The sequence below is a fragment of the Cherax quadricarinatus genome, chromosome 63, assembly GCF_038502225.1.
Source record: "Cherax quadricarinatus isolate ZL_2023a chromosome 63, ASM3850222v1, whole genome shotgun sequence".
Taxonomy (NCBI): Eukaryota; Metazoa; Arthropoda; class Malacostraca; order Decapoda; family Parastacidae; genus Cherax; species Cherax quadricarinatus.
Window position 1 is genome coordinate 4,477,072 of NC_091354.1, and position 17,819 is coordinate 4,494,890.

At 38.8% G+C, this 17,819-nt stretch overlaps 1 protein-coding gene across 1 annotated transcript; it reads left to right on the plus strand.

The window, feature by feature from the left end:
- Positions 1-5,146: 5,146 nt before the first annotated feature.
- LOC138854585 (zinc finger protein 271-like) lies at positions 5,147-13,965 on the plus strand. The gene is made up of 2 exons (XM_070098626.1): positions 5,147-5,537; positions 10,708-13,965. The coding sequence occupies exon 2, from the start codon at positions 11,252-11,254 to the stop codon at positions 12,290-12,292; it is 1,041 nt and encodes a 346-aa protein (XP_069954727.1). The 5' UTR covers positions 5,147-5,537; positions 10,708-11,251; the 3' UTR covers positions 12,293-13,965.
- The last annotated feature ends 3,854 nt before the right edge of the window (positions 13,966-17,819 follow it).

Here is a 17,819-nt window from a genome sequence, read left to right on the forward strand (position 1 = left end):
GGTCAGATGACCAAACGCTCCAAAGGCGAGTCATCATCTCACCAAGACCTACGTCAGGAAACACTTGTCCTGTTTCCTGATGAACCTTACTTAACCTCAAATAATAATAATAATAATAATAATAATAATAATAATAATAATAATAATAATAATAATAATAATAATAATAATAATAATATAATGTCTTTATTTCTACATGTACAAGGTATACAGACCATAGCTGATATCAATGACATACTTTTATATAGAAAGCCACTTGTTATGCATAGCATTTCAGGCAAATTAAGTCAATTTTGTCCCAGGATGCGACCCGGACCAGTCCACTAACACCCAGGTACCTACTTTACTGCTAGGTGAACAGAGACAGCAGGTGTAAGGTAACTAACACTCACTGAACAGGGACAGTAGGTGTATTAAGGACACACGTCCCAGTGTTCCCTCCATACCAGGGATCGAACCAATAATCTACAATTTTGTGGAGTAATTAAATACAATGGGACAAGATGTGTTAAATATTTTCTAAGGAAATTTATGGAAGGCTGGTTTTGTCTGACATAATTTACTGCTGTTTCGATTACGTTAGGGAGATGAGGTGCGTTTTGACAATAGATTTGAATACATTGGCAGATAATGTCCCGTGGCTTGTGAGGCAATGCTCTCGCTTCACACACTGAGTGTACATGGTTCGATCCCCGGTACGGGTGGAAACGTTGGGTATATTTCCTTACACCTGCTGTCATTGTTCACTTAGCAGTAAGTAGGTACCTGGGTGTTAGTCACCTTACACCTGCTGTCACTGTTCACCTAGCAGTAAGTAGGCACCTGAGTGCTAGTCACTCAGGTACCTACTTGCCACCAGACAAAAGCTCTCGCTTCACACTCTGTGGAAAATTGCATTTATCTGAATGTAACTCATTATGTACATAACAGAAAATGATAACAAAGATAATTATTATTTATCAGAGTTACATAGACAAGTAGGAATTTGGGACACCTAGGTCGCAAAAAATGTCCCCCTTCGATACCTACCACTGTCATATCCACAAGTTGCTCTGGACCTATTAATAAGAACATAAGAACATAAGAACGAAGGAACACTGCAGAAGGCCTACTGGCCCATGCGAGGCAGGTCCAAGTCTCCTACCGGCTTAAGCCAATGCACCCAACCTAGTCAGGTCAGGTCACATTGACTTAAGGGAGAACATAAGAACATAAGAACATAAGAACGAAGGAACACTGCAGAAGGCCTACTGGCCCATGCGAGGCAGGTCCAAGTCCCTACCGGCTTAAGCCAATGCACCCAACCTAGTCAGGTCAGGTCACATTGACTTAAGGGAGGAACACGGCAACCGACCTGTTAGCACAAGCTATCAGGTCTAACTCACACCCACCCACATCTACTCATGTATTTATCCAACCTATTTTTAAAGCTACACAACGTTCTGGCCTCTATAACGGTACTTGGGAGTTTGTTCCACTCATCCACAACCCTATTACCAAACCAGTACTTTCCTATATCCCTCCTGAATCTGAATTTTTCCAACTTAAAACCATTGCTGCGAGTCCTGTCTAGGCTAGATATTTTCAGCACACTATTTACATCCCCTTTATTTATTCCTGTCTTCCACTTATAAACCTCAATCATATCCCCCCTAATTCTACGTCTTTCTAGAGAGTGCAGTTTCAGGGCCCTTAGTCTATCCTCATAGGGAAGGTTTCTGATACATGGGATCATCTTTGTCATCCTCCTTTGTACATTTTCCAGAGAATTTATATCCATTCTGTAATACGGTGACCAAAACTGTGCAGCATAATCTAAATGAGGCCTAACCAAGGATGTATAGAGTTGAAGAACAACCTGAGGACTCCTATTATTTATGCTTCTTGATATGAAGCCAAGGATTCTATTAGCTTTATTGCGAACACTTATGCACTGTTGTCTTGGTTTCAGATTACTGCTAACCAGAACTCCTAAATCTTTTTCGCAATTCGTAATATTAAGATCTACATTATTTAGTTTATATGTGGCATGGTTATTGTCCTGTCCAACATTTAGAACTTTGCATTTGTCTATATTAAACTGCATCTGCCACTTCTCCGACCACTGCATCAGTCTATTCAAATCTTCCTGGAGTGCTCGAATGTCCTCGTCAGAATGAATTCGACGGCCTATTTTGGTGTCATCGGCAAACTTGCCGATGTCGCTCTTTATGCCCTCATCTATGTCGTTTATGTAGATTGTGAACAGCAGGGGGCCCAACACTGACCCCTGTGGAACACCGCTCGTGACGCTTCCCCACTCTGATTTCTCCCCATTTATGCAAACTCTCTGCTGCCTATTTGTCAACCATGCCTCTATCCAGGAAAAAATTTCTCCTCCTATTCCATGTGCTTTAATTTTCCTCAATAGTCTCTGATGTGGGACCCTGTCAAAAGCCTTACTGAAGTCCATATACACAATATCATATTCATTACCATGATCTACCTCCTCAAATACCTTAGTGAAAAAAGTTAATAAATTCGTAAGGCAGGAACGCCCCTTTGTAAAACCATGCTGAGATTCGTTGATTAATTTATGCTTTTCAAGGTGGCTACGAACTGCCTCGGCAATTATTGATTCCATAAATTTTCCCACTATGGAGGTTAGGCTTATTGGTCTATAGTTCGAAGCTAAGGACCTGTCACCTGTTTTGAAAATAGGTATCACATTTGCCATTTTCCACTTATCTGGCACCATGCCAGTTTGTAGTGATATGTTGAAAAGATTAGCCAAAGGTGTGCTAAGCTCCTCTTTACATTCCTTTAGAACCCTTGCATACAGTTCATCAGGGCCTGGGGATTTGTTAGGTTTTAATTTATCTATTTGCCTAAGGACCATGTCACTTGTGACCCTAATAGTGCACAGTTTATTATCGTCCTGTTCTACATAATTTATCATTACTGGAATATCGCTGGTATCCTCCTGTGTAAAAACTGAGAGGAAGTATGTGTTAAAAATTCTACACATTTCCTTATCACTGTCAGTGAGCTGACCCGAGGAACTTTTGAGTGGGCCTATCTTGTCCCTGATCTTACTTCTGTATACCTGAAAGAATCCTTTTGGGTTAGTCTTCGATTCTCTTGCAACTTTAACCTCATAATCTCTTTTTGCTTTTCTAATTCCCTTTTTTATTTCTCTCTTTAACTGAATATATCGATTTCTTAATTGCCCCTCTCCTCTTTTGATTTGCCTATATATGCCTCTCTTTTGACCAATCAGATATTTTAATCTATTGTTCATCCATTTAGGATCATTTTTGTTTGATCTGATTTCCCTATTTGGAACATAATTTGACTGAGCAGCTAGAACTATGCCCTGGAAAGCATCATATCGGCAACCATCACCACCTACCTGACCCCTAGTCAGGTCATTCCAGTTCAGCCCACCTAAGTAATTTTTCAGTCCTATGAAATCAGCCAAGCGAAAGTCAGGGACGGAGACTTGATTGCCATTATTAGGGGAATTCCATGATATGTTAAAACTGAGTGATTTGTGATCACTCTCCCCAAGCTCATCATTAACCTCAAGATTATTAATTAGTGTTTCCCTACTGGCAAGAACCAAGTCAAGGAGGTTATTTCCCCTAGTTGGCTCTGTCACAAACTGTTTTAAAAAACAATCCTGGATCGTATCAAGAAAGTCACCCGACTCTAAATTTCCTGTCAAATTGCTCCAGTCAATCTGTCTATAGTTGAAATCTCCCATTAGCACAACATTTTCGTATGTAGATGCCTTACGAATTTCGTCCCATAGAAGTTTACTGCACTCCCTATCAAGATTTGGGGCCCTGTAAATCACACCCAAAATTAGTTTTTCTCGGCCCTCGAGAAGCTGTAACCAAACAGATTCAGTGGCTGACGCTTCTAATTTAATATCTTGTCTAACACAACAATTTAAATTGTCTCTGACATACATCGCTACTCCACCACCTTTCCTGTTGACCCTGTCAGTGTGGAATAATTTATAGCCTTGTATGTGACATTCAGAGGGCATCTCTCTATCTTTCAGATTGAGCCAGGTCTCTGTTATAGCAATAATATCTATGTTTCCTGCACTTGCAATTAATCTTAGCTCATCTATCTTATTTCTAACACTCCTGCTATTAGTATAGTAAACCTTAAGGGAGCTAGTCCCTTGCTGCCCTCTGCTGTCCCCCTTTGTTTGCTGACCTGTTCTATTGTCATAAATGATTTGTATCACCAGGAATGCTGGTAAATATATAAATTTTTGGACTGTATATTAATAATAAATGATTTTAGATACACATATATACACATTTACACAACAGAAGGAGAATATATCTTATTATCACTCACCAATTTGACTGGAGATTAATGTATATCATACTCAGAAAACCTCACTCTAACAAAATCTATGAAAATAATGCTGGCCAGAATTACACACAAATCTAGAGAGCTTATCTGAGGTTCCTGGAGCTGTCTTGTCCAGTCGTCTGATATCTCAAGTTATGCAGGAATGCACATCCACCAATTTCGCCTCCTATTTGAGAGGTGTCAACACAATTTTAACCTCTAGAGCACGAAAAATTCTTCCCATTACACCAACGTTTGTACAAAATTCAAAACCAAGATGGCGAGTGTCGTCTGCGCAGACGCAGGCTTTCCGTTTTCTATGACATAAATATTATTAAATACAGTATGGCCATCTATTTACATATAAATACTGAATTTCTGGAAAATATATACAGTATTTTCCACACTGAAAATGGGTTCGATTCCCAGCAAAGGGTGAAAACATTGAGCGTGTTTCCTTACACCGGATGTCTATGTTCACCCATCAGTATAAAATAGGTACCTGGGTGTTAGTGGACTGGTGTGGGTCGCATCCTGGGGACAAAATTTACCTAATTTGCCCGCAATGAACAGCATAACAAGCGGCTCTCTATACAGTAGTATGTCACTGATGTTAACTATGGCTGTATATCTTGTACATATACTTGTAGAAATAAAGATATTATTATTATTCTTTATTTACTTAAACATCCATTGATTGTTTGTGGTACATTCGAGTTGAAGTAGAAATTATTAGGTATTTTCTCGCTGCTTATGAAGGACCCAGAATCAAACAATACTTGACAATTGCTCATTCTCTGCGTTATCTACATATACACACTGTTTTGTTCTTGAAATATGAATAAATAATAAAAAAAAGCGATATATGAATGCTTGGTGAAAAATCAAAACAAATGGAGTGTGGGAGGTGGTCACTGCTGCTGCTTCCTGGCTTAATACAGCCACAATTAAACGGCTTAGACTACACCACAGCTTGTTTAGTCGCCAGGGGGAGAACCTTTAAGGATACTGCATGTGTCGTTATTAAAATGGAGTGAGATTTGTCGTCGCTGGCTGGGATTCGGGCAATGGAGGCAAGTGCACTCGAGGAATCTCAAGTCCTCGACGCAGCTTGAAGATGATGAGTGTTTTATCCAGGAGCTTCAGGAGGAATGTTTCCGCCGATTGCTGAGTTTTATTAAGAAGTAGGTGAAGTGTTGGCATTGTGAGTTAGTGGTACGGGAGCAGAGCAAGGGTATGTTGAACAGGAGTGAGATAATGGAAATACAGGGACCCTGATAGATATTAGTCACTTTGATTTTTTTTTTTTTTGGGGGGGGGGAGTTATGATAATTGTACATAGGTGCACCTGTACCTATATAAACTCACTAGTTAGTAGTGCAGCATCATAAGTTAGAGGTACACTAGTGGAAGAAACATTGATTAGTGGCACATGGATGAGTTAGTAGAATGGTTATGGAAATTATATGGATTAGTTTTGGGCAGGAATGGTACATAATGGGTTGTGCAGGAGAGTGTTAGAATGAGAACCAAGACTCAAAGCAGTGGAATAAAGGTGAAGACATTTAGATTTATAGAGGATATTGAGAAATACAGGTTTGGCAGTAGAGTTGTAAATGAGTGGGGCAAGCTATTAGGTAGCTTCATTAAGGCAAGAACTTTAGATGGTTTTAAATACAGCAGAGGTTGGACAGGTACATGAGTGGGTGTGGGTGGGTGGGTGTGAGATGGACCTGCCTAGTATGGGTCAGTAGGCCTGATGCAGTGTTCCTTCGTCCTTGTGTTCTTGTCTTCTAGTTGTGCAGGACTGGAACAAGAACAAGCAGTAATGGAAGGCTGCAGCTCCTTGGCAGATTTTAGTCATTAATTGTAGTGTGGGTTGTACAATATAAAGTTGGTTTTACGTTAGAGATATTTTGTCCAATAGTAAGAAATGTAACTAAACGTAATAAAACCCATCCAACCCAACCTAAATTACTCTAACGTAGCTTAATCTTACTTCCCCATCGCTCTTTGTTTCAGTCCACTGCATTTTTGTTTATGTTTGCTGTTTACCTGGAGTTTACCTGGAGAGAGTTCCGGGGGTCAACGCCCCCGCGGCCCGGTCTGAGACCAGGCCTCCTGGTGGATCAGAGCCTGATCAACCAGGCTGTTGCTGCTGGCTGCACGCAAACCAACATACGAGCCACAGCCCGGCTGATCCGGAACTGACTTTAGGTGCTTGTCCAGTGCCAGCTTGAAGACTGCCAGGGGTCTGTTGGTAATCCCCCTTATGTGTGCTGGGAGGCAGTTGAACAGTCTCGGGCCCCTGACACTTATTGTATGGTCTCTTAACGTGCTAGTGACACCCCTGCTTTTCATTGGGGGGATGTTGCATCGTCTGCCAAGTCTTTTGCTTTCGTAGTGGGTGATTTTCGTGTGCAAGTTCGGTACTAGTCCCTCTAGGATTTTCCAGGTGTATATAATCATGTATCTCTCCCTCCTGCGTTCCAGGGAATACAGGTTTAGGAACCTCAAGCGCTCCCAGTAATTGAGGTGTTTTATCTTCGTTATGCGGGCCGTGAAAGTTCTCTGTACATTTTCTAGGTCGGCAATTTCACCTGCCTTGAAAGGTGCTGTTAGTGTGCAGCAATATTCCAGCCTAGATAGAACAAGTGACCTGAAGAGTGTCATCATGGGCTTGGCCTCCCTAGTTTTGAAGGTTCTCATTGTCCATCCTGTCATTTTTCTAGCAGATGCGATTGATACAATGTTATGGTCCTTGAAGGTGAGATCCTCCGACATGATCACTCCCAGGTCTTTGACGTTGGTGTTTCGCTCTATTTTGTGGCCAGAATTTGTTTTGTACTCTGATGAAGATTTAATTTCCTCATGTTTACCATATCTGAGTAATTGAAATTTCTCAGCGTTGAACTTCATATTGTTTTCTGCAGCCCACTGAAAGATTTGGTTGATGTCCGCCTGGAGCCTTGCAGTGTCTGCAATGGAAGACACTGTCATGCAGATTCGGGTGTCATTTGCAAAGGAAGACACGGTACTGTGGCTGACATCCTTGTCTATGTCGGATATGAGGATGAGGAACAAGATGGGAGCGAGTACTGTGCCTTGTGGAACAGAGCTTTTCACCGTAGCTGCCTCAGACTTTACTCTGTTGACGACTACTCTCTGTGTTCTGTTAGTGAGGAAATTATAGATCCATCGACCAACTTTTCCTGTTATTCCTTTAGCACGCATTTTGTGCGCTATTACGCCATGGTCACACTTGTCGAAGGCTTTTGCAAAGTCTGTATATATTACATCTGCATTCTTTTTGTCTTCTAGTGCATTTAGGACCTTGTCGTAGTGATCCAATAGTTGAGACAGACAGGAGCGACCTGCTCTAAACCCATGTTGCCCTGGGTTGTGTAACTGATGGGTTTCTAGATGGGTGGTGATCTTGCTTCTTAGGACCCTTTCAAAGATTTTTATGATATGGGATGTTAGTGCTATTGGTCTGTAGTTCTTTGCTGTTGCTTTACTGCCCCCTTTGTGGAGTGGGGTTATGTCTGTTGTTTTTAGTAACTGTGGGACGACCCCCGTGTCCATGATCCCTCTCCATAGGATGGAAAAGGCTTGTGATAGGGGCTTCTTGCAGTTCTTGATGAACACAGAGTTCCATGAGTCTGGCCCTGGGGCAGAGTGCATGGGCATGTCATTTATCGCCTGTTCGAAGTAATTTAGCGTCAGGATAACATCGGATAGGCTTGTGTTAATCAAATTTTGTGGCTCTCATAAAAAATTCATTTTGATCTTCGACTCTCAGTCTGGTTAGCGGCATGCTAAAAACTGAGTCATATTGGGACTTGAGTAGCTCACTCATTTCCTTGCTGTCATCTGTGTAGGACCCATCTTGTTTAAGTAGGGGCCCAATACTGGACGTTGTTCTCGATTTTGACTTGGCATAGGAGAAGAAATACTTTGGGTTTCTTTCGATTTCATTTATGGCTTTTAGTTCTTCCCGCGATTCCTGACTCCTAAAGGATTCTTTTAGCTTAAGTTCGATGCTTGCTATTTCTCTGACCAGTGTCTCCCTACGCATTTCAGATATATTGACCTCTTTTAGCCGCTCTGTTATTCTTTTCCGTCGCCTGTAAAGGGAGCACCTGTCTCTTTCTATTTTACATCTACTCCTCCTTTTTCTTAGAGGAATAAGCCTTGTGCATACATCGAGTGCCACTGAGTTAATCTGTTCTAGGCATAAGTTGGGGTCTGTGTTGCTTAGTATATCTTCCCAGCTTATATCGGTTAGGACTTGGTTTACTTGGTCCCACTTTATGTTTTTGTTATTGAAGTTGAATTTGGTGAATGCTCCCTCGTGACTAGTCTCATTATGTCGATCTGGGGCTCCACGCATACATGTCTGAACCTCAATTATGTTGTGATCTGAGTATATTGTTTTTGATATGGTGACATTTCTTATCAGATCATCATTGTTAGTGAAGATGAGGTCTAGTGTATTCTCCAGTCTAGTAGGCTCTGTTATTTGCTGGTTTAAATTGAATTTTGTGCAGAGATTTAAAAGCTCGTGTGAGTCTGAGTTTTCATCAGAGCTGCCTCCTGGTGTTATTACTGCAACAATATTATTTGCTATATTCCTCCATTTTAGGTGCCTTAAGTTGAAATCCCCCAGGAGCAAGATGTTGGGTGCAGGAGCTGGAAGATTTTCCAGACAGTGGTCAATTTTTAACAGCTGTTCCTGGAATTGCTGGGATGTTGCATCCGGAGGCTTGTAGACTACCACAATGACTAGGTTTTGGTTCTCGACCTTTACTGCTAAAACTTCCACTACATCATTTGAGGCATTAAGCAGTTCTGTGCAAACAAGTGACTCTGCAATGTACAGGCCAACCCCCCCCTTTTGCCTGTTCACTCTGTCACATCTGTATAGGTTGTAACCTGGGATCCATATTTCGTTGTCCAAGTGATCCTTTATGTGGGTCTCAGTGAAAGCCGCGAACATTGCCTTTGCCTCTGCAAGCAGTCCACGGATGAAAGGTATTTTGTTGTTTGTTGCTGGCTTTAGACCCTGTATATTTGCAAAGAAGAATGTTATCGGACTGGTGGTATTGTTGGTACTGGGGGGGGATTTTTTTCCGGCATTAGTATCTGTATCTGTTGGTTTGGAGTGGAGGCCATCGACTGTGGTTCCACTCCAGGAATGACTGGATTTGGTGTACGATTTCTGCCGTTTCCTGCCAGTTTTTTTTCCTTCCTGGCACTAAAAAACCTCTCCCTCTTGAGTGGCTGTGGCTACCCAGGTTTTCCCATGGCCTGGATGTTTTGTATCTTTTTGTCCCCTTTAGATGGTATGCCTGGCAATTTAAGTTATAGCACAGTCTTTCCTGTACTGAAGAGGTACACAGTTCAGGGTGAAAAAGCTTACAGGAAGGGAGTTTGCATTTTCCTGTTGTCATATGGGCATGGCATTTTCTAGGGTGGTCATAGTTGCATGTCCCATCTGTTTTTCCAGATTTCCCATGCCAGCAGATACCAAGTGCATAGTATGTGCAGAGGCTTGGTTTCTGTTTGCCTTGGGTTTCTGTGACTGTATTTCCTGTTGGTGCATGTTTCCCTGTCTTACTTCTATCTGAAATTTGTGCAGAAGTTGGATACTGAGGAGGAAAGCAGACTAAGGGAGGTAAAGTTGGGGGTACGTTGCTTGTGTTATATATATTACTGTACTGTCTTAGTAATTTGATTAATAAAAATGTGAAAAAAATTTCTAGTAGGAAATAATTGGTTACTCTGAATTCATCTAAATTAGGTTTATGTGTCTGTTAGGTTATTCATAGACATTACCTTAGTAACAAATGTTAAAGTGTGTTCAGTGAAAAAATTCAAATCATTCACTAGTGTACCAAAGGCCTTAAACAAAAATCTTTCTTTGAAAAATATGTAAGATCAAATGAGACAGTAATGTCTGTATTCATATCCCATCCTCTTAGCAACTATGTCATCTTTTCACATATGGCTAGGCTAGGCTACAATAGATTAAATCAGGCTGGGTGAGGGAAAACTGTAAATATAAGATAAAAGGCGATAAAATAGTTTGCCATGTGAACAGGAAATGGGGCACCCACTACATATGGCTGCATATTTCATCTGTTCAATGTATCATTAACAGTCACCCATTTGACTATTTTTACAACAGTGCTATGATGTCTGGTTAAGAGGATAGGCTAGTGTATATTCTATTTTAAAAATATTTTTATTACCATTATCAAATTTCATTGGGTATGTTAGTATTTTCCAGCATTATATAGAAAAAAGATATTGAAGATACTTAAAATAAAATCTGTCTGTATTACTTTTCAGACACAGCAGCATCATGGAGACCCAAGGCCTCTGCTCTCCAGCAGATCATCCAGAGTAGCATCTCAACTGCGTCATGAACTAGGAAAAAAGAGGTTACCCCTTAGTCTTGTTCAATTCTATTTCTTGTACCCTGTTCATAAATACCCATGCTTGAGAGTAATTTATTAAAATTTTAAATGTAATTCTTAAGATTTTTTGCAAGCAATAATAAGTTCATGTAAATTCATAAGTACAGTATTCTGATAAGTCAGAATAATTCTTAAAGAATCATTACATTGTTCAGCATTTATATAAGACATAATAACATCCAGTTAAACTTATGATAGTAAATTAAGAAAACAGCCATATCAGTGTGAAAAGTATAAAAAGTTGTTGTTATTAAAAATAAGAATTAATTTATTGTTATTTATTACTATTATTATTTATTATATTATTATTGTTTATGTGAAGCACTCAACCCTTGTGGGCTATTCAATGCAAGGAGTGGTGGAAGCTTGATCCTCCATTCATTAAACGCATTCCGAGAGACACATTAGTGCTCATAATGTCTAAACCATATCAGTGTTCAGAATGTCTGAAAAATTTCCTATGTAAATCAAATCTAATAAAACACGAGAGAGTTCATACTAAAGAAAAACCATATCAATGTGTAGAATGTCTAAAAATATTTTCTGATACATCGTCGTTAGAAAAACATATAAAAGTTCATGCAGATGAGAAACCATATCAGTGTACAGAATGCCTTAAAGACTTTTCGAGCAAACCATCTTTAATAAAACACACAAGAGTTCATACGGGAGAGAAACCGTATCATTGTTCAGGATGTCTAAAACATTTCTCATGTAAATCAAATTTAATAAAACATGAGAGATATCATGCCGGAGAGAAGCCTTTTCAGTGTTCAGAATGTTTAAAAGGCTTTTCAGATAAATCATCTCTTGTAAGACATGAGAGAATTCATACAGGAGAGAAACCATATCACTGTTCAGAGTGTCCAAAAGACTTTGCAACCAAAACGCATTTAGTAAGGCATACAATAATTCATACAGGAGAGAGGCCATATCAGTGTTCAGAGTGCTTTAAAGATTTTTCAACTAAAACACATTTAATTAAACATAAAAGAGTTCATACAGGAGAGAAACCTTTTCAGTGTTCAGTGTGTTTAAAAAACTTTACAACCAAAGCACTTCTAGCAAAACATATGAGAGTTCATACAGGAGAGAAACCATATCAGTGTTCAGTGTGTCTAAAATATTTTTCACAAAATTCAAATCTGGTGAATCATATGAGAACTCACACTGGAGAGAAACCATACCAGTGTTCAGTGTGCTTAAGAGACTTTTCAGAAAATTCAGCTCTTGCTAGACACAGAAGAATTCATACTGGAGAGAAACCATATCAGTGTTTATTGTGCCCTAAAGCCTATTCGCAAAATTCATATTTAGTAAAACATATGAAAGGACATGAAGGAGAGAATTCATATCCATGTCCAGAGTGTCTAAAAGACTTTAAAGATAAATCAACTCTAGTTAGGCATATGAAAGTTCATATAGGAGAGAAATCATATCCTGTTTCAAAGCTTTAAAAAATTTTGTTTAATAATTTTTATTTAGTCTTTTCTTGTAAAACACGAGTGTGTATAAAGTATCTAACACACTTTTTACTTGTGATAGAAAAAATACAAAAATGTTTGCTAATTTCGATACTCAATTTTACATCAGTACCAATACCATCAAAATTAACTGATACTGATACCATCAAAATTAGCTGCAATCCTCTGATACCATTACTGATACCTTGGCACACCCCTGCTTTTTACAATATGAAAATGTAGTTAAAGTTCATACTGGAGATAACTGTGAATGATCAGACATTTTATTTCTCGACCAGATGTACTTCAGAGGCACATTGCTAACCAGCAGTACAGAATTAGACCAGTATTTATAAGAACTCTTTGTTACATTTTTATCACAACTGTATTCCCAGGGAAATAGGTAAATCTCCTTATTTAGCTTGAATATTTGCAAACCCATTTTGGTCTTTGCAATGAGTTAGTTGGGATTTCGTTATTCTCTGGTAATTAACTTAAATTGTATTAGAAACTGATATTGCCTCTGTGAAATTATTAAGTCTAATGTTTGTTGGATAGTTCATTCCAGGAAGGAGGTTATAGGAGTTGCATAGCTCTTTAACTTTTTTTTTTTTTTTTTTTTTTTTTTTTTTTTTTGTCTCAAGAATTCATTCAAGAGAGAAATATATAAACAAGTTGATTGAAAAACTTTTCACATGAACCTATAGAGTAAGATATACAGTATACAGGTAATCACCATAATGTTTGTTATTTATTCTGGTGTATCTTTTAGCGAGCAGGCTGCTTTCACTCATCTTCCTTCTCACCCATACAAAGCCTACAGGGGGATCTCTAACCTATGAATGAGTTTTGTTTCTGGTGTTTCACTTTATGAATAAGTTGCATTCCTGATGTTTTACCTCATGAATGAATTGCATTCCTAATGTTTCACCTCATGAATGAGTCAGATTCCTGATGTTTCACATCACGGCATCATACGCAAATCTCTCATTATATAGAAAATAAAAATATAAAAGTAATTGTCACTGATGTTTGTAACTGCAAATCAACATTCATAACACAATTATCTTCTCAGTATTATGTCTTTTGGATGTCACTCGTAAATGTGGCTCATCATAACTTGGGCGCTTCATAGGTAATGGTCTCCCCTGTACTAGAATCTCTAGAGTAATATTTTCTCTTGTATATTGTACTAGTGAATCAACATTTAGTCCTGGAAGTGTAAATTTGTACCTTTCCATGCATCTCTAAAGTTCTCAAACACACCTGTGAATAAAGTATCTGGCTTCAGATGTGTGTGATAATCGCTAAGGGTTTGACAGTGAATTAATGGAGGGTCTTCCATTGTTCGTTGTAATCTACAATAATTAGTTTTCTCCTTGGTCAGCCATGAAACTAGTCAGATGATGGTATGGTAATTGTGTTAGCTCAGATTTAGTGCCATTGTTCATCTTTCCTCTGTTAGGGAAGGTACCTTGGTGCTTGTGAAGGGCTCTTTATCCAAGAAATAGGAGCAGCTCTCCTCTTGGGTCGAATCTGATTGTCTCCCATTTCCACGGCGTTGTATGATCCCTATGGGTTTAGCTATCTCCCTCTTTCCTATGTCTATACATTAAAGTTTGTAAATTAACATACTGGTAAATTAATTAAATTGAATGAAATTAGAATTAATTTTTTTATTTCCACAAAGTTTACAATTATTTCAAAATTAGGCAATTTACATGGTACAAGTTTTGCATAAAGTCCCTGGATATGCAAAGCATTTTGGGCAGATTTAAACTGCAACTTAAAACTACTAGACATTTATAGTTTAACTTTATATTATTTGTATCTTATTTTGCTATTACAGTCAAACCTCAGTTTTCACGTGCCCTAGTTTTTGTATGATTCTGTTTTTGACGACTTTTTTTGTCGAAATTTTGTCCCAGTTTTCGTACATCCGCTTGGTTTTCGTACACTTGAAAGTGCTCCGTACCAAACTTGTCCACCTGCCTGCATGACTTGGCCACTCATTCCCTGGAATCAAGCGCCCACACAAAGCATCCCATGCATTCGTGGCTCAGTCTGCCTTTGTTTTTTGTTGAGTGAGCATCACTTCGCATGTTCATTCAAAACATTTCATAATAATCCATTGTTTTTTGTGCTTGTTTATTGAGTGCGACTGCTAAATAAGCCACCAGGGGGGCCAAAGAAAGTTCCGAGTGCCAGCCCTTTGAGGAGGAAAAGGAGGAAAAGGTACTGCCAGGGCAAAAGCCTATGAAGGATAGGCTAACTCGTGTTCTGTGCTAATGCTAGTGGGGATTTCAGAGTGAAGCCTTTACTGGTGTATCACTCTGAAAATCCCAAAGTGTTCAAGAAAACAATGCCATCAAGAGTAAATAGTGTGTGATGTGGAAGGCTAACAATAAGACATGAGTCACGAGGCAAATTTTCATTGAGAGGGTCAATGAAGTGTCTGGTCCGAGTGTGAAGAAATACCTCTTGGAAAATCAGTTGCCACTCAAGTGCCTCCTGGTAATAGACAATGCTCCTGCTCAACCTCCAGGCTTGGAAGACCAGTTGTTGGAGGAGTTTAGTTTCATCACAGTGAAGTTCTTGCCCCCTAATACTACTATCATCCATCCCATGGACCAGCAAGTCATTTCAAACTTCAAAAAACTCTACACCAAAGCACTATTTCAAAGGTGCTGTGAAGTGACCTCGGACATTGAGTTGATCCTAAGAGAGTTCTAGAGGAATCATTTCAGTATCCTCGGTTGCATAAGCCTTATTGATAATGCTTGGCAGGGAGTGTATTCCAGGATGATGAAATCTGCATGGAGAAAACTGGGGCCAGAATGTGTCCTCGAAAAGGATTTTGAAGGGTTTGAGGCTGACCCTGACGACCCTACGCCTGTTGTGGAATCTATTGTGTCCTTGGGGAAGTCCATGGGGGTTGGATGTAAGTGGCCAGGATGTGGAAGAGTTGGTGGACGACCACAGGGAAGAGCTAGCCACTGAGGCGATGCAAGACCTTCAACTGGAACAGCAACAGACTGCAGCTGAGAAAATTGGAAGAGAGAGGGGAGAATGTGCCTTCTTCAGGGATTAAGGACATGTGTGCGTAGTGGAATGAGTTACAAAGTTTTGTGGAGAAATATCACCCTAACAAAGCTGTTGCCTGCTGTGTCTGCAACGTGTTCAATGACAATACTTTGTCCCATTTTAGGCAAATCTTAGAGATGCCAGAAAGAGACCTCTCTGGACAGATTTTTTGTGCAACAGGGGTTTAGTGACTCATGCTGGTCCTAGTGCCAGTAAAAGACAAAGAAGGGCAGTAACCCCGGATAGGACCTTGATACCTGAATTTCTTATGGACGGGGATTCCCCTTCCAAACAATAACCTCTCCTCCTCCCCTCCTTGCTGTCTTCCATATGCCAACAAGAGTCTTCAGTAAAGGTAAAAGTGATGTTGAATGTTCGTTTATCTATTTCATTAGTCATTTATATTTATTTCTCATTATTTTCTGTATGTAAAACTATAGTTATTCTCTATAAAATATATTTTTCGTTAATATTTTTGGGTGCCTGGAACTGATTCTGATTAATTGGATTTACATTATTTCTTATGGGAAATATTGCTTCAGTTTTCGAATGGATTAATCATGAAAACCGAGGTTCCACTGTAATATCAAGAGGTAATTTCATATTCTAATTCATATTCAAAAATGTCAATAAATTCTTTTAATTGCACTCAATTATTATTATAATCAAAAAGAAGCGCACTCAAATTGGTTCATTTTTTATATTATTATTATTATAATGAAAAAGAAGCGCTAAGCCACAAGGTCATTTTTGATAGATTTGATAAACATCATGTTCTGACTTATTGATGTAAATCTGATGTCTGTAAAAAATTTTTTGATGGCAATTTTTTTGAATTTCAGAAATAAATAATCCTACCAAGTGTCCCTTGCTTTATGTGGAAGACTTGTTCCATCTCGGTCAGGCTATCATACTTATTTCTACATAATAACCTCTTGGGAGGTGCCTTGATGCCAGGAATGGGCTCTTGATGCAAGGGATTGGATCTGTTCTTCTCTTCCTTGGATCAACTTGATTGTCTCCATTTCTACAAGGGCTGTATGACCCCTAAGGGTTAAACATATCCCCTTCCCATAAATTATAACAGTTTGCATAAAAAGCTGCAGAAGTAGGGAAGCTCTTGAAATCTATCAAAGGTAAGAATTGTTAGCATATTTTGTGAAGATTACTGATCGCATATGGTGAATGTATACTGGAGCATTTCATAACTATGAATGCTTATGAAGTAAACTCACATTAATAGAAAAAACCCATATTTATGTAAGCTGCAGATTAAAACTAGCACAGATGAAGAACAAAAAGGCACAATACCGTGACTGGAGCAATACACAAATAACCCACACATAGAAGAGAGAAGTTTATGATGACATTTTGGTCCGACTAGGGTCATTTATATATCACACTGATTTGTGTGGGTTATTTGTGTATGGCACAGATGTTGTGTTATCTCAGTGGAAGATTGTTGGTGTGCTAAAGAAAAAATGTTGGATGAGCAGTTCTGATATTTGCTGCTCTAGAGATTCTAATGTAATATTTCTTCCATTCAAAATTACAGTAGTGGTATACTAAATTAAAACAAAAAAAAATATTGAATGTTTCCTGATTTGGACCAAAAATTCCTCTTTTATTTAGAAAATATTCATTGAGAATTTTCTGAATATGATAGTGGTTTCCAAAATGTTCAATTTGGTATGATCTCTGATGTTTAATAGTTTTTTTTTTTGTAGAATAGAGAATGAATATCCTGAATTTTAAAACTATGTTTGGAAGCAGCATAGAATGCACTGTAGTAATGTAGAAAAACAGCATGGGAACACTGTAGTAAAGTAGAAAAACAGCACGGGATACACAAGACATTGTAGGGAAACAGCAAGACACTCACTATAATAATATAGTTGTGGAAACTTATTTTAGCATATCTTGTTTCCTTCTAGCCCTGGCTGACACCTAAGTATATGCATGACTTTGTGTAACATAGAGGTGCTACAAAAAATACTTTGACACTGTTTTTAGTCACAAAAATAACGGATTGTAAGCTGGATAAAAGGCAATAATTAGCATATTATCCAGGAATAAATTGAATGTATTTTTGTAACTTTTTTTTAATTTTATCTCCTGAAATATTCAGTCCACAGCTGTAAATAACTGACTACTGACTAACTATAATACAGTATTTTCAACTATTCTCATGGATGCTAAAACAGACCCCCTTGTAATCCAGTACACATGAAAAGGGTTTGGAGGAAATGAATAAATTTAAAATACTGTACTTAGTAGTGGACAAAGGTGCCAGGCCACTTCAGTCTCATTATAAACATCAGGAGAAGCAGAGGTGCAGCAGTCTCATCAAATGTTTGACTGTATCACTGCTGATTGGTAACTCTTGTGTCTTTGAACTGATAAGTTTTGCACCCCATTCTTGATGTTCCTTAGAGCT